Source organism: Nylanderia fulva, unplaced genomic scaffold, assembly GCF_048542155.1.
Source record: "Nylanderia fulva isolate GAGA-0341 unplaced genomic scaffold, ASM4854215v1 Scaffold37, whole genome shotgun sequence".
NCBI classification, from domain to species: domain Eukaryota; kingdom Metazoa; phylum Arthropoda; class Insecta; order Hymenoptera; family Formicidae; genus Nylanderia; species Nylanderia fulva.
The window spans coordinates 1101770-1123990 of record NW_028190444.1 but is presented as its reverse complement, the minus strand read 5'-3'; the positions used below and the strand labels follow the sequence as shown (position 1 = coordinate 1123990).

Genomic DNA, 22221 nt, shown 5'->3' with positions numbered 1-22221 from the left:
ATTATATTTAACATTCCTTGTAAACATAAAGCAAATAGAACGCTCTTGTCAACAAGTTTGTTACATAATAAACTTTCTCTAACTAAGGGCCAATTTCACGTCGCTTAACTTTAACCTCTTAGAATTCTTTGTCTCTTTTCAGATACGTTCTTTAAAAAGAGACAACGATATAGTTAACCAGAGGTTAAAGTTATTAAAGCCGACGTTGGTGAAATTAACCCTAGAAAAGGGACAAATTAAAAACGTTAAATTATTGAAAGTCTCAAATGATAAAACTTTCTCGCTGAAAGGATATATGAAGACGAGATTCGACGCGAGCAGATTTCGCGCCAAGAAAAATTGTCTTACAATTTACAAAAGCGAAACAAATAATAATACTCACTTCTATCCGGGAGAAAGTACGTAAATCCGTAGAATGCGTATTATATATTTCTATAAGGAAATGCACGTGTGAAACTGGTTTGAGATATGCGGCTGTATCCACCCCACAAAACCAGAATTCCACCCTTCACTTTTCCTCGACTCGTTTTATCACTCGCTACGTCCGCGGATTTGAGTTTTGACATGAGCGGTGGCGCGTCAGCTGATTTTGACAGGTGGCGCCTTCTTACGACAATCGCTATCAACCAACTACCGCAACCTGTTTCTCCAGTATCTATATGTATTTATTGATTTTATCGATGTATAATATGTATACTACGGGTCAATTTCATCACTGATTAAACCACAGATTAATAGACAGATCGCCAAAGGCCTGTCTAAAGAGAACCAAAAAACTTTGTCTCTAGCTAGTGCGAGTTCAGGCTAAAATCCTTTGATTATACGTGTAAAATAAAAATATTTTAGCCTGAACTCGCACCAAAGGCAAAGTTTTTTGGTAAAATCAAAGGATTTTATTAGCCTGGACTCGAACCAGGGGCAAAGTGTGTCGGTAACGGGCAAAAATGACGGTCTCCTCTTTAGACAGGCCTTTGGCGATCTGTCTATTAATCTGTCTCTGTCATCTTGTTAGTAGTTCCGTGGTTTCTCACTCTTGGCGCTCTTTTCGCCTCTCTCTCCCCTCTTTTTATTTTTGTCCCCGTCACTCGAGGAGAGATAACGAGAGATGCGGATACACTTTGTTCCTTTACATTATATCTTGGAGCTTAGTATGTAACGTGCAATTCTGTGTACATCACACGATCAACTGTCCTCTGTCAACTTAATCAGGAAAAAGGGCGAAGTGTCAAAAGCGAGATGGGTAAGACGCATAACTGCCATAGATTTTCTTTGTTCTCGCGTCAGATATATTTGACATATTTTATCGTTATTTGGTCCAATAATGCAGTTGGAAAGGAATGTATTTGGATGACTGCGCAATACTTTTTCCCCACATTCTTGTACGTTTGTTTCTACGATCGCATTATTATCTTTAATTAATGACCTGGATGACCGTGAAATCACGGCACGACATTCCGCGTTACGTTTGACGCTTCATTATTTCCACTTTACGATTTTTTACGTAACGTAATCCTTAAGAATTGAGACCTCTTCACCTTGTTATGTTGCTCAATATCAAGAAAAATATAAATCTTGTCTGCGTACAAATTATGCTAAGTTATTTTGCATATGAAGTACATCTTATCCATTCCTCTGAATCTGTGAAACGGTTCTCATTTGTTTTTCTTCTAAATTCAATATGAAGAGCGAATTCTCTGACAGAGTATAATATTATAATGATGTTTTTATTCTTTTCTTTCCTGCTATTTTGTCATTGTTAATGAATATCGATGAATAACAAATTGAAAAATGAATTGTCATTATAATGACAATTGTCAAAAATAAAGAGAATTACAAGACAATATTTAAAAATAAATTAAGAAAGAATGAATTGTCATTATAATGACAATTTGTATTTTTGTCAATTGTAATTCTTTTTTTTATTTATTATCTTGAAAGTCTTCAAATTTCATCATTTTTAAAATAGTTATTAAAATAACTATTTTAATATTATACATTTCAGATTCTTATTTTTCATCGGAGATTGAACATTGAACTTATTTTTTATAAGTATAGAAATCGAAAGATTGGCTCAAAAAGCTGAAATGATGATGTAAATAATAATTACTAGACTTCGGATTATATGCAAATTGCAGATTTGCTACTTTTTGTACATTCTGCGAGGACATTCATAATGTGAAAAAATTATGATATTTTCAACTAATTAAAATTTATTAATTGAAAACATAAATTGTTCACATTATTAATATTCTCTTGTAGAATATAAAATATGCAAAAAATAACCAATGCGCAATTCACATGTATAATCCTAAGTCTAATTATTATAATGACACTTGTCACATAAATAAAAAAAGAATTAGCAATTCAATATTTTAAAAAAATTTAAGAAAAAATGAATAATTATTATCATTATAATGACAATTTATATTTTACAATTGTAATTCTTTTTCTTTATAATCTTTTCAAGTTTCATCATTTTTAATTTCCACAGATATCCTATCTTCAAGAAATCTCTATACATATTTATGTCTTCTTGTGCTTAATCTTTCAATCTTTTAGAGCTATTTTGATCAAAGTCCAATTAACTTAATCGATTAACTTAATAATTCTTCAGAAATAACTAGTAGAACAAATTAAAATTCTATTATTAAATTGTATATAATAATTACATTGTACTCTAAAAATGTTGATAATGGTCCTGTGTAAGTCAATTAAATTAATCAGGATGACCCTTAGACTTAAAATACATATGGGAATAAGAGAATTCGGTATTAAATCCGGAAATGACTCAATTGTTTCTGTATGGAATCACGTTCTTACTTAAAAAATATAGCTCTGCTAAACCAACCAAGTCTTATATCACTGTACGTGATATAAATAAACCTATAAAGATATACATGTGTAAAAGTTGGTTGTTATGATGATTATAATAGAGAGATGATGTCATTCTGTAAGAAATTGCACGCGATGATGATAATGATAAATTTGTACCGAATTTGTCGATTTTAAAATTTTGAATTTATCTTTTCTAGTTAAATATTTCCTCAAAAATTTTTTCAAAATATTTTATGTAAATATACATATTCCATATCCATTTTTCAAGATTCCAATTACCATATAATTATAATTATAATTATATGGTAATTGGAACTAAAAAAGTAATTACCATATAATTATAAATTCAATGCTTTTATTATTTTGTAATATTGTTAAGTGAAGTAATTTTTTTTTTTTATTGTATTAATCTCTGTACTGTATTTCTTCTCTATGTATATCTAGATCACTTGATTAGTATTCAAAGAAGGGTCGAAACGTTGTGATTTAATAAATAATATTTGCCAGTACGGTCGAGAGAAGAGTTTTACTTTTATAAATTCAAGATAGTAGTTTTACTATCAATACTAGCACATAGTTTTACTAATGCATTCTATGTTTAAATGAGACATGTTCGACTCGTTCACTTATTTTTCAATTGAAATAATTTGTTATTTCCTTTTTTTACCTTTATTTACTCTTTTATGTTTATTTATATTGTTTTACATTTGTATTTTTTATACTCTTTTATACTTTTTTATATTCTTTTACATCGAATATCTTTAAGGCAATTATATATTAATAATTTTAATATTTGCATTTCTTAATAATTTCAACATCAATCTAAATAAATCATTATACAGCTATCAAATAATTAATTTGAATTAGATACTATGCTATTGTTCAAAGTTTTTGCAAATTTTTAAAGATGAAAATTAAAGCGATATATATTTTAACTTTTTAATGATAAAAATCGTTATTTTGTGTAGCTTTTTGTGATATTAAATATATCTTAACCTTTTTATCAATTATTTATTAAATTAAAGATTTATCCAAATTACTTAAAGAAAGAGATTTTATGATCTATTAATGTCCCTAGATATTAATCTTCTAACTTACTGAAAAAGTTCTTAATATTTCACACACACAAGCTTTTTAAATAAGTTGTTAACTAATATAAAATTAATGTATTAAATAATTTAGTTGGTTATAAATTTTAATTTATTTTTTCTCTAAAAAAGCAACATTCAAGATTGATAAACATTTCTATTGTCGTGTTTGTTTTTTCACATGTATAACGTATGGAAAATAGATCCATAAAAATGAGTTTGTATATAATATAGATTTAGTAATGATTCATATATTTCTTACTTTTATATAATTTAATATATATATATGTATACATATATATATACACACACACACACACACACAGGGTGTTCGGTAACAGGTGGGCCAAAATGTAAGGAGTGATTCTACATGATAAAATAAGACGGAAATATATATATATATATATTTACGCTTTATTCAATTCTTATATTCACACACAAATGCGAACTCGGTTAGCTAGTATGCGGAAGGTTAACTCTTTTAAATGTGTAAATTAGTTTAATTTACATATTATCTTCTTAATATTTAAATATAGAATGAATATATTTTTAACTACACTGTCCTGAGGCAAAATAAGCAGCTCGAATATTTATCTGTTTCAGCGAATGGTAAACAAGAAAATTATACGGATGTAAGTATAATTCACTGATTATATTTGTAAAAGTCATTATTTACATTCTTAGATATTTATAATTGATAACAAATCATCATAAAATTGATAATTAAATCTTTTTGAGATTGATTAAAGATTTTTTTCGAAAATATTTTATTTTAAATCACTTTTTTAATAAGTTATTTTTTTAAATCACCATATATGATAAATTATTATTTGTGTATATTAGATAGTTCAGCGATTGCGGGAGACATATAAAAGAGGAAAATCAAAACCGTTGGAATGGAGGATCAAGCAACTGAAGCAAGTTTTACGGATGCTGACGGAAACCACATCAGATATTGTAGTAGCATTAGCATCGGATTTGCATAGGGTATAAAAAAAATATATGCGACATATTACTTTAATTTTATTTTCAATCATTTTCCTCTTCTTTAAATATTATAATTCAATATGTTTCTAGAGCAAGTTCGAAACATATGCATTGGAGGTCGATTATATAATTCAAGAGATCAAGTATATGCTAATGCATATTAAAGAATGGTCTGCAACAGAGAAGGTGATTATTATTTACATCATCATTTCAGTTTCTCAATCTTCCGATGTCTATTTATAAAAAATAAGTTCAATGTCCAATCTCTGATAAGATGAAAAACAAGAATCTGAAATAATATTCTTGCAGCCATCCAAAGGAATGATAAATCTTTTCGATTCCGTGGAGATTCGAAAAGATCCCTATGGGGTTGTACTAGTCATGGGTGCATGGAATTACCCTCTTCAGCTGAATTTACTGCCTATGATAGGCGCCCTAGCAGCTGGAAATTGTGTGATTTTGAAGCCCTCCGAGGTAGCATCGGCTACGGCAAAATATTTGTACGACACTATTCCGAAATATTTAGACACGGTACGTAAATATGCTACTTTATATAGAATACTTACAAATTCGAGATCGAAATATTAAAAAAATATTTGCAAGATTGATAAGAATATTTGCAATTTTTATTTTAAACAGTAAGAAACAGAGATTTTTGTCGATATAAAAAGGCCATATAAACAAACTATATATGATAGTATGTTAATGATTATACATTCTATTGATGCATAGCAATGCTAGAGCAAAGATCAGTTGCTACCATTTACGATCGTTATATTTTTTTAATTGATCGTAAATCATATATCACAGATAGTAATAAGATAATGATAAACAAATGATAATTTTTTATCCAGCATCAGACGTTTAAAATACATGATTACGTTATCATATATGCGATTCAAAGCTGTTTAACTATTTAACTTGCTTTGTCAATTTTAAATACTTTTATTTCTAAAATAGTTGCTTTTGAATAAAAAGACAAAAATTCTTTACACTTATGTAATTTTTTATTGTGAACAGGAATGTTGCCATATAATATTAGGAGGAGTCAAAGAAACAACAGAACTACTCAATCAACGTTTTGATTATATTTTTTATACGGGATCCTCTGCAGTTGGAAAAATCGTGCGAAGCGCTGCCAATAAGCATCTTACACCTGTTACATTAGAATTGGGTGGCAAAAGGTAAACGAAATATTTAAATGCAAATTTAACTACGTTCTCTTTTTCATATGGCATTTTGATTAAGTAACAACAATTTCCAGTCCCGTATACCTAGATAATACAGTGGATATGCCGCTGGCAGCGAAACGTATTTTGTGGGGCAAATGTATAAACGTTGGTCAAACTTGCATAGCGCCTGATTATATTCTATGTACAACCGAGGTACAAAATAAATTCATCGAGGAAGTTAAAAAGATTATGAAGGAATGGTATGGCGATAATGTACAAGAGAGTCCCGACTTGGCACGCATAATTACAGATAAACATTATCAGTAAGTTTTCTATGCAAATATCGCTTATACACGTGGGCATCCATAAAATTTTGTCCAGGAAGGGGACATGATAAATTTTTTTTGTATTATTTTTTGTTCTTTCTTAACTTTTTTAAATTTAATTTTTTTATTTGATTATTTTTATTTTTTATATTAAATAAGTAAATAAATTTCAGTGTTTATTCAAAAGGAGAGCAGATGCTCCATCTTGCTCATATACATATATAATTAAGCTCTGGTCATTTTTAAATCGATATTTGATATTTCTCTATTTTTCTCAAACAATTTGACACAAATCAGACAATTGTTTTTTTTTTTGTTTTTTTTTTTTTTTTACTCTCTAGGAGACTTGTCAGTTACTTAACCGGTAACGGCAAAATTGCCGTTGGTGGTGAGACAAATCCTATAGAGAGATACATCTCGCCTACAATACTCGTCAATGTCAAACCAACGGATCCTGTTATGCAGGATGAAATATTTGGTCCGATATTGCCTATAATAAATGTTAATAACGCATATGAAGCGATTGAATTTATTAATAATCGGTAAGTTATTTAATTATAATATTTTAAGTAAGTATAAGCCAGAAGAGGTTATTGAAGTAGAATTCCTTTTTTTTTCAAATAACGCATATTTTTTTAAATTCGCGATTTTGTAATATTTTATACAAATATTTTAATTATCCGAATACATTTTTATTCTCTTTCATATAAATTCATCATTCTCGAATAAATAGGATTTTAGTTCAATCTTTAAGGCTCCTGTATACTCATTGCATATTGAATAATTTAACTTGCTAAAATGATCATTTATGCTTAGTCATTTATGCTTATTATTAATTAACAAAGTCGTATTATTTATTAATTTATATTATTTTTGTTCATTATTGTACATCGTTTGTCGATGAAATAAAATAGAAATTCTTATTTCCACCACTTTGAATTAAGTCGTTACTGTTAACGCGAACTTGGCAATGCGCTCGTATTTTCAATGAGTTCATTGTTGCGCGAGAGAATGGCACGAAGTAATTAGTTTGTCACATCTAGTGAAAGACCACTCGTACTGTACATATTTACCACGAACAAGAGGGTACAAGATCTAATTATAGACCAGATCTGCAGCGGAGCCGTGTGTGTCAACGACACGATATTGCAATATGCCGGTGAGTCCGGATTTTAAGTGACGGTTTATTCGATATTTTATTAAATTTTATTAATATTATATTAATATATAATATTTTAATATTTTATTAATATTATTTATTAAAAATTTCGGAAAAGAAATCTTGTGAGATATTGGAATAGAAATAGGAATCTGCTTCCATCATACTTAATTGTTTTACAATTCCTTTTTTCTCGTGCCTTTCTAATGCCTGACTATCAATGGTGACATTGTATATATTTCATCAAGATTAATGATCTATTTCCATCTTTGAGAAATATGCAAAGAATATTTTTAATGCGTTTATATAATTAGGGACACATTCTTTTGCGCGAATCTTTTGAATTAGAGAAGACAAAAGAAATACTTTTTTATTTAATTAGAAATGTATGAAAGATATATGTATTAGGTTATTTTGATTGTAAGAACAACTGCATACTCATTTCTTTCTTCTGGTTTAATGATTTATATGCGATAAGAAGAATTATTTTTATTCTATTAATAAGTCACACTGTATACAGGATATTGAAAAAAAGTAAAATATTTTAAGGAGATTTAGTATGTCCAAAACCAAGTCAAAAAGTCTTAATAAATACTAGATCTATTTTTGAGATATTTTTTTTTATTTTTATAATTTTTATTTTTTGTTTTAAATTTTTATTTTTATTTTCATTGTTTATTATTTATTTCATGTGAATATAGATAAATTAAGTTAAATTATAGGTAAGTTAAGTATATGAAATGAGGTAAGTTAAGTATATGAAGACTTTAACTTATTTTGAGACATTCTAATTTCTTTTAAAATATTTTACTTTTGTTTCAACACCCTGTATATACATATACATATGTACTTACATAATAACATAAAACTTACATGCATGTATATAAACACATGTACATAAACACATGCATGTATATAAAACTCTATTTTCATACAAACTGCATTAATGAAAGATAATTGCAAAATAATTTGCTGCTAATAACCCAGCTAACCATTTGCTTGAGAATTGTTAACAATTGGGAAACGATTTTCTGCCAAATACAGCTGCAAATCTAGGCCCTACTGTGTCCTCGAGTGCGTCCCAATTGCAATCAGTAGTTGAAAGCATATCCTTAACATCAAAAGTTGGATGTAACGATTTCGACAGATGTGCTTATTACTCATTACCACTTTGTCAATACAGTCTGCGAACTGATGTTAGGAAATATTTACTGAATTTATGCTCACAGTATTTGCAATGACAAAATATGTTTCTCATCTGCAACCATTTAACAAACAAAAGTTGTTGCCTACATTTCTCTCCATAGAAATGATTAGCTGGGAATAAATTCAAATGGTCATCAGCATCAAAACGCATACAAAAATTAAAAATTAAAGATTTCAAAACATTAATATTTCACAAATAGTTATTGGTATAAATTATGGAATTATACAGTTTCAAAATGTTTATTATTATTATGCATAAATGCATACATTTGCATTATCACCATTGTCATACACTACAAGAAAAATTTACAACTGCAAAGCAATATTCTTACATTAATTGTTTAATACACAGGGAGAAGCCATTAGTATTGTATATATTTAGCCAAGATCGAGGAATTCTCTCTACAATCATAAATAATACCTCTAGTGGCAATATTCTTGTCAATGACGTAATATTACATGCAACAGGTATTTTTACGCTTGGCCGTGTTGTAAAAAGTTTTATATTCTGCTTAAATTCTGACTTATTTTTTATGACACTAGCACTGCTTTGCATTAATTGTACTTTTTAAGATAATATTGCACAATTATAGTAAATATGTGGACATAAACACTCTATGATACACAAAAACAAAATTAACATATGAATTTAAATGTACATATTAAAGCACATATGTGCATGTACGCTTAGAAATATGTATAAATTCATGTATTGAAAGGCATTTCTATTCTTCTTCTTCCAATGTAAACGTTTTGTATTATTTTTATATTTTATATTTATTATATACATAAAATCTTTAAAGTTAGATCAAGGTAAATAATAAAAAAAGAAATTATAATTATATATTAAAAATAAATATTAAATTATTTTCATATATTGTGTTTCATAAATTATCATTGTATATTATTTTCTTAGTTGAGTCTCTACCCTTCGGAGGGGTAGGAAATTCTGGCATGGGAGCCTATCATGGAAAATTTACATATGATACATTCACGCACAAAAAGGGTTGTTTGATTCGGAATTACAATAAAATCGCAGAGGTGTTGGGAAAGTAAGTAAACTTTCTCTTTTATTATATATATTTAAATACGTATCTCGCATTAAAAAAACGATTGTAAAATCATAAATTATAGATTAACACATATTCTGCAGTAGTTTATCACTTATAAAATATTTTAATATTAATAAAACACTTTTTAAACCAATTTTAAATAATGTGTTTTACAGGAACCGCTTTTCGCCGTATTCCGATAAAAAATTGATGTTGCTTAGGCATTTACTTGAAAGAAGACCTGGAATACCTGGCGCAAAATATTTGTCATACGTATTAATGTTTGGCCTCGGAGTACTCGCCACGATCGGGCTCAAGGCCATAATGAAGGTACAAAAACGAATATCTAATTAAATTCCGCACAAATACTATTGTAAACGAAAACAAGGTTCACCTTTGATCACATAATTCATATTATGTCACATGTAAACACTAATACTCAAAATAAGCAGTCTATATATATTATACAATTATGTATTGAATAAAACATTTGCTTAATCAATGGTATTAATATGGATAGAGAATGGCATGGAAGGGTAGAGGGAAAAAATAATTTCCGAAAAAATATGGCTTTCAGGATAGAAAGGGAGAGAGAAAGTGTGTGATAGAGAGAATAATGTACAAATAAAAGCTAACATTTTTTTTGTTTTTTAAGTTTGATTGCTTTGCAAAACAAAATTGTATTGTGTATTTTATAGATTTATTATGTATATGTAGCTTTCTTAGAATCTTGTAGTGAATGTGGATAATGCTTCGAATTTACATGCATTAAATGAATGTGTGTTAAGTGATGTTTGAGACAATAATAATATGTATGTACATTATATTACTGCATATTTCTTACTATTAGAGATATAAGATTAACTTAATTTAAGAAAATTTATATCATATAACAATATCACTCAAAAATTAAATCTCATAGTAAAACACAAAATTATTCTTAAATCTGTCAAATTATTTTCCAAAACATTATTGGACGAGAAAGGAAAAGACAATATTGCATGCAAATATTGTTGCAGGACTCGGACGACTAGTTAAAATATGACATTTCCATGCAGCCTCAAAAAATAAAATGTACTCAAAGTGCATTTTTCGAGTTTTATACTAATCACACCTTTTACAATTAATCTTACAATTTAATGGATAATGTAAAAAAATTTTTGTATAATCTTTCTAATTATATATATATATATATATATATATATATATATATATATATATATATATATAATATGTACACACATGTTGTTTATATATAAGTTTCACATGGCACACATGTACAAATATATTCGATTCCTTTGGGATTAGTGGAAGATTGATAAAAATAAATATTAATTCTTAGTGGGGTAAGTTTTACTATAAATTTTTAAATAATTATGGCGGTTAAATCTTTAATTTACACATATTTGCATTTTTTGTATTTTATATCTTTTAATTGTATCTTTTTTCGCATATTGTATTATTTTCAATATACGTTCACTGAATATTAAAACAAAAGATTATCTGAATTACTGATCCTTTCCATTTTTATTTTTATTCTTATAAATTATCATGTTAATATGATTATATATATATAATAAATGTAATAAAAAAATTAATATATAATAAATATGTATAATCACTGACGAGGTACTGTTACCTCGTCAGTGGTATAATATAATAAACATAAAATAATTATGTTTATTATATAATGTTATCTTGTAATGTTAAGTTACAGCAACACTTATACACATATGCGAGTGATAAATTAACGAAATGTGTGCCTTTTTTAATTGCCATTTTGCTTTATTTAAAATTTTTAGAGTGAGCGTTCTTGAAGCTTAATCGTAGGTTGTTTAAATTGCCGGAATTTTCGCGCGCGTCTGACAAGCTGCGCGCGCATCGCGCTGGCGCGCATGCGCGGCTTGCGTCCTCCCCCGGTCGGAGCAATAACTGGTGTTCGTCCGAACAGACCGAGCGATAAACGTTGTTGCGATAATTATGTGAGTATAAACAACCGGCGCGGCTTATCAATCAATTACCTGTCGATTATCGAAAGTCCGAATATATTCGGATTACGGACGGATTAATTTTATAATCCATTTTAATCGGCGCGATAATTACGTAATATTTTTTCCCCCCCGGGAGAGACAATTAAATTATGTAATAATGTTTTTTCTCCTCGATGCTGCGTCGGCATGACGATCAAATTTTTCATGGTTTTTTTCCTCGAAATTCCATCGTAATCTTTATCTGCAGATGCGCAAATGTGCAATCGAAATTGTGAGAGGAGCACATAACCTACAATCATTACGGTGCATTTTTTCTACGGCTCCGTCTCGAGTTGATACGATACGATATTTACATCTGCGTGCGATAAGACGCTTTCCCCTGCGGATTGATAAGGATCGAACGAACTAAGGTAAACGGCCCATTTGCTGACCCTCTATCGATATATTTTAATTTTATTAATATACTTTGACGTTAATTATCATATCAATGAGATAAATAACGCTATGGATTACCTGAAATTGCAAAGAAACTGACATTTTAAAATGAATAATTAGAAATAAATTTATTATAATTTCTAGTTCTATTTACTTGCAAAATAAATGTATATTATACAGAAAACTCTGATTTATGCATTATTTGTCATCAATTTTATCTTATATTACTTTCATAAATAAAAAAATAACTGTTCTTTTTGCATTTAAGAGGTCAACAAGTGGGCCGTTTACCTTATAAAGATGTTGAATTTGAAATGACTCGATTAAGTAATTCTTTTATCTGTAACAGAAACACGATGGTGGCACATACAGTTCTCCTGGACTTCACGGTGTCCAGTAGCGTGATTGCTGATATGGAAAAGCGTTCCAGCTTGAAGTCGGCGATCGGGAACGTACTGGCGGAACATTTCATCGGTCTCAAGCCACTGACAGAGTCTAATATCGATGGCAGTTTGCTCGTTTTGTATACCGGACCTAGGGGCAGTCTGATCACTGTCAGAGGATACACGGAAGGTCTGATTACGTTAAACATCGAATATTACAAGCAGGATGACCAGGAAGCACTGTTGACATTTGAGGTATGTATGCACCAAAAGTTGAATAATTTTTTGACAAGTGATGGCAGATATATGTATCTCTTTTACGAATGAAATTTCAAAAACGAGAACGCTAATAGTTTTGAAAAACACATCACCCTTCTATGTATGTATATAGGAATTTTGTAATTATTTATTCAAATTTTTCTGAAAATGTAAAGAGGAATGAATAGCGAATATGTAGGTTTTCATTAGAAAATTGTAAACAATTTTTGACAAACAATGAATGAACAATGCGACATAACGTGATAACACTTGGCTTAATTGAAACGCTAATAAAGTACAGGCTGTTAGAAAGAGAAAACACTAAACACAAGTTTCTAACGCATTGATACATATTTATATGACTTAGTGCTTTTTAATGGTAAAATTTAAAATCAAATTAAGAAATAAAACAGTAAAATATTGGTTGTTAAAGAAAAGGGTTTAAAAATCTAAGAAGCATATAATACTTTCTTTCACATTAGACTAAATATTAAAAATAGTTAACTAATATATTTCAAAAAATTTACCTCATTCAGAGCAAAAGAGATTTTCGATTTTGATAATACAAATTATTTTAATTAAATTTATTGTTCAGAACTGCTCAATTTCTTATTAAAATCATACAATTAAAATCATTACTTCTTTGATTTTTATTTCTCTTTTCTTTCTTTCTCTCTATTCTAAAATAAAAAAGTGACAGATATAATTAGATTTATTAATTATAATTATTATTAATAGTTTATTAATTATAAATAGGAACAATATTTAATTAAATTTTATTAAACTCTCAAAATTAGTTATACAAATAAATTTTTACATATTTGTATTTACAAAGCTGCTTTGAAATGTACAAGAATGAGTAAGCACATTAGATTGTGATGTGTACAAACGTAGGATTGCATTATCTTATCTAAATGTATATGGCGATAAGATAGTTGTTATATTTAGCAATAAAAAGTTTTAATATGAGAACACACACAAAATCATGAAGATCTATTTTTCTTTGATCTTATTAATTAAACATTTTTTGTATTCAATGTCTAAGTACTATATGTCTTGTTAGTCCCTTCTTTTTAACATCATAGACATTTTTTATAACGAAAGTAGGAAATATGATATAACTGACAGAACATTGTAGCAGTTGCGATACTTGGAAGCTGATGTTGCCATGGCTTTGAACAGCCAGCGCAGCAAGCACTTACCACCAATAAGACGAGGAACCATATATGACCTCTATCTGACGCTATCAGGTAGAAAATGTTTTCCCTCAATTAAATTTTGTTCCTCGTTTACTTTTCCTAACACATCTACTTTACATATATGTAGATTTTTATCATGGAATATTTTTTGGCATAGAGAGAGTCACAATCGCTATTTGACTGTCATTAATAGATATTTAGGATATAGGCCGCTTTCCAGGAATGCTAACTTAATTTTTTTCCCAGCACTGTAACGTTCAGCCCAAGTTTTTTCTATCCAGCACCCTCAATTTGTTCATAAAAAGATTTTAACTATTTATTAAATCTGTAATATTTGAACATATGTATATTTACATCTACAATTATCTCTTATCCCTTCTTGATCGTACGAATAAAAGCTCTTAGGCATCTGGCTCAATACGTAGAATATATTTCATTATCAGGCTAACTTTAAGAATAGCTTCATAGCATTATGTGTGAAAGACAAGTAAAAGAAATCTGATATAAATGTATGGCTTGTATTATAAATTATTATCATTAGTTTTGTAATGTTTCCCCTTTATGTGCTACTTTAATAAATTTAAATTATCCATTGTTTTAACAAATTAAAATATAATCTTCTCTGTTAAAATAGTTTTTATGTATACCTAACTGAAATGTTTTTGTAAGATTTTGTTATCTTTATTTTGAATCAAGAAATTCTAATTATATATGTACAAGAGATGTGTATAATATATATTTTTGCAATATAAAATTATAAAATAGCTTAAGATATATTAAGTTTTGTAATAATTTGTTTCGTTATTCTTTTCAGTGTTTGGAGATTTTTAAGAGCCTTTTAAATTCTGAAATTATTAAATTTTTATATTTACAAATTTTTGTCACACTTTTAGTCGTACGATTCTCGATAATACACATTACACACATACTTACACATACATGCAGATACAGCTGTCTTTATCATGATTCGCGTTTTACCGCTTGTTACGTATCATTTGTTTGGACAAAAATAAGTTTTGCCATATATCATGGCTTGCCAGATTTTGACACCTTTTTTTAGCTTCCTTAACAACAAGGAGTGTAGCGATTCCGTTTTACAAGATAGTGTCTTTGTTCTGTTCATTCATTGGTTCGGCTTGATGATGATGATGATATGATGATATGATGATGATGATGATGATATAATGATGATGGTGATGGTGATGATGATGATAATAATGATGATGATGATGATGATGATGATGATCATGATGATGATAATAATGATGATGATGATGATGATAATGATGATGACGGTCATGACAATGATGATGATGGCCGATCGTGATAGTTGGCCAAAGAATTGGGAGCGGCATTGCAGACAGCAGCAACTGCTACACGGTCGCACACGCTTATCCCAATTAAACGCGGTGGACCTTTTGAGAGATACTTTCCTACCGCCGGTGAGTTTTTATTTATAATTATGTTTACGGACCAGCTAACGGCCGCTCTTACGAAGGAACTGCTTGTACTTAAGGAGCTCGATCGAAATTGGAAAAAATAAATCTAGTATTATCCATCGATTTGTAAATGTTTGTATTATAAAATGTCCTCATGCTTTTAATTTATTTAACAAAAAAAAAATACGAATAATAAAATATGAACAAAGAATAATGAATAAAGAACATCCATCTCTCTAAAGTATTTATTTTCTCAGGCGTTTAAGATCGAAACTCATCAAGCCACAAACTTGTAAAATTGATTTAATTAAATGTTTTTGATTTTATATATAAGATGGCTAGACAGGCTTGGCGAGATTTCTGATTCTAGACACCTTTTCATATTCATTGATAATATGTACATAAAAAGAAAATCTCTACTCGGTTCCATTCAGGAACATCCTTCCCATCTCTTCGCGTTAATATCGAGGACATTATATTTGCATGACGAAGCGACCGCAGTTTTTAATAGTATCTTTTACAATCGTCCTCTTCTCACATCACTTTTCCATTTCTGGTTATGATGCTAACGTTCCCCCCCCCATGCGTGTTATTAGCTTTGCCTTGCGAGACCTCGTTTTTTATTTTTTGCGATGTTTTTTTATATGTATTTGGAAGCATGCTTTAAAAATTAGCATTTTATTATATGAAACGACGTACAAGTATTGCCAATAAAGATATTGTTCTTATTCAAGATGAACGACTACTGGAATACGACATCGATAAGCTCGTGTTCGAGGCCAGATCACCGTATCAGAAGGTACAAATTGTGCACTCCAAGTCGCTGGGCAATCTGCTAGTACTCGACGAGCTGCAAAGTAAGTTGACATTGTGTTCTAATTTTGTCTTCACTATTTATACAACTTACTAGAAATTCTTCCATAGATATGTCCGAGGCAGATCTTATATATACAGAAACATTGATGCAGCGTGGCAAAGAGAACTATGCTGGGAAGGAAATAGTGATACTTGGCGGTGGCGATGGCGGCCTATTATGGGAATTGTTGAAGGAAAAGCCAAAGTTCATAACAATGTTGGAAGTATGTAAGCTGAATTTCGCGTAATTGTACAATTTGTAACAAATTTCTTACATTTTGCGTTTATGTTTGCCTTACAGATAGATGACATTGTTATGAAAGCTTGTAGTCAGCATATGCGTAGCATATGTGGCGATTGCCTAGACAAGAGAAAGGGCGATAATTATGAAGTAAGGTTTAATCCATGAATTTTTGTAGATTATTGTACATGTTGAAATTTATACGAATATATAATAACACTTTTTGTCTATATAGATTATTGTCGGCGATTGCGTGAAAGCATTAGCGCATATGATTGAAGAAGGACGACAATTTGATTATGTCTTTGGCGATTTGACGGATATTCCTATTAGCACAACGCCACACGGTGATGCCTGGGATTTTATTAGATTAATTTTAAACTCTTCAATGAAGGTGTTGAAACCTTCCGGAAAGTACATGACGCATGTAAGTATTTTTACTTGATTCAAATCTGAAGTTTTATTTATTGCATAAAAAGAAATTAACTTTAAGTGATAAGCATTAGTAATATTTATATATTTTGTTAAAAGAAAACTATGTACATTTTTTTACCTTTGCTTAATATATTTTTCAAACATAGGGAAATGGTGCATCTTGTCCAGAATCCTTGAAAATGTATGAAGAGGTTCTTTTGCAACTCTGCGTGCCGGTTACATTCACAAAGGATCGCGCCTTTGTTCCGTCCTTTTTCGAGGACTGGATCTTCTATCAAGTCTCACTAAAATGATGGAGCAAAGGATATTTGGGCAGAACTTGGAGGGTAATAAGTTGGCCTCCTCACAATCGATTATCACTTTTATGACCCAAGCTTTACTTCTTAGTTCTAGCCTTATTAATTAATGAAATTAGTTCCTGAGCGAGAGATAAATCAAACTATTATCGATTAATTAATCTTGTTACACATTAATTACGCTATATTCTCTCTCGTCAGATTGAGGGTCAAGTGGGAGAATTTTTATAACATTAAAGTAAAACGGCAGCATTGGAAAATGAATTCGAAACATGTTTAATAAACATATTTAATAAAAAGCTAATAGCAGTTTGAACATTTATAAACTTTTTTAATTATAATAATTTTTAATTTTTTCTGTAAATACAAGTTTTCTTCTCTCTTCCATTGCTGCCTCAATGATATTGTAAGTTGCTTTAGTTCAAAATCGCGAATGAAGCGAAATATTCAAAGGTGCTGACACTTTTATAAAATAATAATGTATTACATCTATATAATGACAGAATTAGTATTACATATTTCTATTTTTTGTTTGTTTCTTCTTCTTTTTAGTCGTTAAGGGCAGGAAAATCAACTTTTGTTGTTAATCCTTTATTTTTACTTTTCTTAACTATATATATATAATATAAAAAACTGTTAATCTCGGCTCGAATTATTGTGTTACAATAAAAATAAAATCTCGACGGCAATCGGAGCCTGTGCGGATGACATGCACAAAATTAATGAATTAAAATGAGATCTCAAATCAAACTCATTTATTAAATTCTAAACGTTTCGACCCACTTCGGGTCTTCTTCAGTAGCTGCAAAATACAAAGAAACAAAAATAAAAGATAATCGGTACAATCAGAAAATTATCAGAAACGTTTAGAATTTAATAAATGAGTTTGTTTTGAGATCTCATTTTAATTCATTAATTTTGTGCATGTCATCCACACAGGCTCCGATTGCCGTCGAGATTTTATTTTTATATATATATATATATATATATATATATATATATAAAACAGAATATATTTAAAATTTAAATACCTTTGTATTTCTCTTTTTATCAATGAAAGGATTAACAGCAGCAGCAGGCTCATGTTATTGCCTGCACTGACGATATAACTCGTGTATTAAAACATATATATGTCGATATATATATACAGCATATATAATATGTATACATATATCGCATATATAAATATATATTCTCTATTGTAAGGCACAATGTATAAAAACGATGAAATTGTGTCGGGATAAATTATTTTTCTAACAAACGTTTTTTCTGATTTGAATAATTGATAAAATATTACTGAATGTATAAAATATACGTATACACGATTAACCCTAAACAGTATAAAACAATACGATTTAATATATATACATATCGATATAATACATTTATATCATGGGAATAAAATTTTCACATTCATTTATATTTTCATATAAAATCTAATAAATTTTTTATATAAAAAATTAGAACTCGATTTGAAATTAATTTTCAAAAACAGAATTTGAATGTTTGTAAAATTATTTTGTTATCTTATTAATGTTAAAAATTTAATATTAAAAAGAATATGCCACAGATTCTTATACAGTTTAGGGTTAAAGAAATGTGAAACCAACAAAAATTAAATCCCATATGGATATACAAGTGTGAATTAATTGAAATGAAGATGGGTATTTCTCTCCAGTTATATCCTAACTCCATGTGCAACTTTACAAATAATATTAATTTATTAAAGACCTTTTCATCTCACAATATTAAATATGATATAAAACCACATAATAATATCCGTTTAACACTGGTAAGTTAAGCAGTGAAACATAAATGCGTGAAGCGTAATCCTAAATTACTTTTGTTCAATGTAATATATATATTAATTACCAACAGATTTTAATTATATTCTTAAAATTGAGCATTTAATTAATTGGATTAATTAGTTGCGGAATCGACAATTACATGCATACGCACAATTTAGTCATGTAATTAGTCAGTAAGTGAAGAGAAAGAGTTTGAATTATAATATGACAATGAATTGAATTGATTATTTACAACATACAATCATGTGACGTTCATAAAAAAGATATTACTTGAAGAAATTGCATCAAGATTATTCATTTATTCGCTGTCAAGATTTATCGACCAATATATTGTTCATTAATAACATAACACAGCAAACCGCATATAAATTGAAGACTATACACGATAAATAAATACGCGATATATTTTTAATAGAATAAACACAGTCTTATATAAATTGTTTCATAAATTAGGTAATCATCGATTTTAAGCAATAATTTTTAAAAGGGCACTAATCAATTTTGTTCAATATTTCGAGAACGACAAAGTATTTGTTATATTGAACAAGGAATAACATAATAAGTATCCATTGCAGAGGTACTAAAGTTTATCGATGTACACAATAAATCTTTTACTCTTTCTCCTTTTTACAAAGCGTTTGTTATATAAACAAGGAATAATGCAATGAGTATCTGTTGCAGAGGTACTAAAGTTTATCAATGTACACAATAAATCTTTTACTCTTTCTCCCTTTCTTTATCGTTCAAGTTTGGTGTCCTTGCTCGTGTGTTCCTGTTTTATTCCAAAATGTAACGATATCTTTTCAATTTACGAAAGATCGTATAAATTAAAAGCATCTGGTGTGTAATTCTAAGGTAGATCAGCCTTTTCAGTTTGTTTTTCCATAGCTCTGGAAACTTTGGCCCCAAATAGAAATACCGATTTGATGAATTGGGATTACAGCTTATTACAAAGTTTCACCTTGGATATTTCGGAGAATTGCCCGATCTCGTGAATCGCAGGTTCTATCTCAGTCTCTGCAAGAATTTGTTGTAACCATTGCTGCACCTGTATCGGATGCTCATGGTTTTTTTTTCGTTGCTTTGAGTATCTAATTAATTCGCAATCATCCTGACTGGACACTTCTTTATCTAATTCTCGTAAATTAGTTTCAATCTCTTCGTTTGTCAAGAGCCTACAGGACTCTGTGTTTTTACAAGACATCTCAAGAGACTGTATAGTCTGTGAATATGCTTTGTCGAAGGCATGCAATCCATCCAAGGATACATGTGTTAGACCAAGTTTACGTTTTATAATTAAAAGTGGTGAGCATCCCGACAAGGATAATGTATTTTTGAAGATCTTTAATGCATTGCCTTTTACATTCTGTGAATCTTGCAAGTGATTTTTGAAAGTGGTAGGCAAACTTGTAATACGCAGAGCTCTGTAGTCGGATATAAAATCTTTACAACGTGGAAGGCTCAGATCTTTGATTTTTTGACATGTGATTGCTTTATCGAAGCTAACATGATCTTTGTTAGCGTCTTGATAATCCACAACCTTATATGGCTCTGCATCTTTCATAGTAATTCCATTTAAACCATGTGTTTCGATGTTACCGAATCGGCGTATTCGTTCCTCTAGCTCGTTTCTATCATTAAGGACTACTATCGATGATGGCAGAAATTCCAATGAAGTCTCTACCAGTGAAAGTTGTTGTCTATGAATGGCTTCAGCCTGACGTAGTAATTGCTTCTCTCTAGATTGAAGAGCTTTTGCTAGTTCGTCGAAACAACTTTTGATCTCCGCTTCAATCTGCAAATTAAATTCTTATTATGATTCTGAAAAAAGGATAACAGTTATTTTATAGTTACATATTGATGTTTTACTCTATAGTGTATCTGTATATTATGAATTATTGATCATCATAAAAGATTTTTGCTGCCATTATGCTTTTTACACTATTCTTATACTCAACAGACTTTGAATCATATGCAAATTACTTATTTGATACTATTTGCATGTTTTACAAAAGCACTAATTACTGTAATTAATTGAAACCATTATAATTTGTTCACATTAATACTCTCTTAGAGTAAGCAACAAAATAACAAATATGCAACATAGTCTGAAATCTAATAATTAATTTTGAATATATGTAAAGAAAAAAAGCATCTTATTTTTTTATATAAAAATAGCATGCTTAATATTTATTTTCAATTAAACTTTTTAATTTACATAAATATGATGAAATGCTCTCACATTTCTTATATATATATATATATATATATATAAACTTTAATTTGGAAATACAATTACATATTTACATCGCACACACCTTTTGTTGTAAAGAATTTCAAAGATTTCTCTGTTATATGTTTTTCATATTAATGAACATCAATCTTTTCATACAATTTTGAATATGTATTGTAAAGAAAGAACGCACCTTAATCTTGTCGTTGTTTCATAAAACCAATATATTTATTTTAAATGCTTAATATTTATTTTTAAATTTAACATACGATTATAAATACTCTCACATTGTTGATCAATTTTAATTTGAGATTATATATAAAATTTCATATAAAATTTGTATATTGTGTTACGATCTTAAATACTTGTGTACATTCATGAAACGATAGTTGAATGACACATATTTCCACCGTACGCATCTTTCATTCTAAGAAATCTCAAAGAAATGAAAAGACAGAGTGTAATTAAACAACAATACACACAACAATAATAAAAAAAAGCCAAAGGTGTAAAAATATACCTGAGCTGACTTCTCCTCCAGGAATCTCCGTTTGTTCGCTATCAGTTTAATTCGTGCCTGATTGTCCTCGTTGATATCGGGCTGGCTTTGCTTGCCGATCATGTTGCTAGATCTCTTCTCCGCCACGAATCTTCGATAACATGAAAAAATCTGAGCACGACCCGAACGGACGACGCATCCGTCAAAAATCGGTCCTCGCGGACTCTCTCTCTCTTTCTCTCTCTTGCCGACTGGGAAAATTTCACGGGAAGAGAAGAGAGGGAAATAGATGTCACTGCCTTCGGCGGGTGTGGAGAAAGAAAG

The 22221-nt window shown here is 29.4% G+C and overlaps 3 protein-coding genes and 1 long non-coding RNA gene across 10 annotated transcripts in view; 2 read left to right on the top strand and 2 right to left on the bottom strand.

Annotated features, from left to right (window-relative positions):
- LOC114943381 (uncharacterized) overlaps positions 1-978 on the bottom strand; it is a 24851-nt gene extending 23873 nt beyond the window's left edge. The window contains exon 1 of the long non-coding RNA XR_014925343.1: positions 383-978. This is a non-coding gene — a long non-coding RNA (uncharacterized LOC114943381). The remainder of the gene's footprint in view (positions 1-382) is intronic.
- Aldh-III (Aldehyde dehydrogenase type III) overlaps positions 1-12664 on the top strand; it is a 17747-nt gene extending 5083 nt beyond the window's left edge. For 2 of the 6 annotated variants that reach the window (XM_085485480.1, XM_085485481.1), the window contains exons 4-14: positions 4527-4555; positions 4767-4910; positions 5001-5096; positions 5220-5441; positions 5931-6094; positions 6175-6405; positions 6750-6950; positions 9126-9241; positions 9690-9825; positions 10002-10155; positions 12601-12664. In XM_085485480.1, the coding sequence (XP_085341606.1) occupies positions 4527-4555; positions 4767-4910; positions 5001-5096; positions 5220-5441; positions 5931-6094; positions 6175-6405; positions 6750-6950; positions 9126-9241; positions 9690-9825; positions 10002-10155; positions 12601-12651 (1544 nt within the window). In that variant the 3' untranslated portion in view covers positions 12652-12664. Of the gene's footprint in view, positions 1-1068; positions 1241-4526; positions 4556-4766; positions 4911-5000; positions 5097-5219; positions 5442-5930; positions 6095-6174; positions 6406-6749; positions 6951-7451; positions 7568-9125; positions 9242-9689; positions 9826-10001; positions 10156-10844; positions 11323-12600 lie in introns of those variants that run through there. The other 4 variants (XM_085485483.1, XM_029318971.2, XM_085485482.1 and 1 more) reach the window with 4 other exon arrangements.
- On the top strand, positions 12608-19899 carry Sms (spermine synthase). 2 transcript variants are annotated; one of them, XM_029319029.2, is made up of 7 exons: positions 12608-12889; positions 15422-15533; positions 16265-16387; positions 16455-16609; positions 16687-16776; positions 16862-17053; positions 17208-19899. In XM_029319029.2, the coding sequence occupies exons 1-7, from the start codon at positions 12608-12610 to the stop codon at positions 17352-17354; spliced, it is 1101 nt and encodes a 366-aa protein (XP_029174862.1). In that variant the 3' UTR covers positions 17355-19899. The 2 variants fall into 2 exon arrangements, with proteins under 2 accessions (XP_029174862.1, XP_029174864.1); XM_029319031.2 differs by lacking the exon at positions 15422-15533 and adding an exon at positions 14031-14142.
- On the bottom strand, positions 17329-22082 carry LOC114943401 (uncharacterized). The gene is made up of 2 exons (XM_029319006.2): positions 21919-22082; positions 17329-20960 (listed from the first exon to the last, which is right to left on the bottom strand). The coding sequence occupies exons 1-2, from the start codon at positions 22018-22020 to the stop codon at positions 20103-20105; spliced, it is 960 nt and encodes a 319-aa protein (XP_029174839.2). The 5' UTR covers positions 22021-22082; the 3' UTR covers positions 17329-20102.
- Positions 22083-22221: the final 139 nt, after the last annotated feature.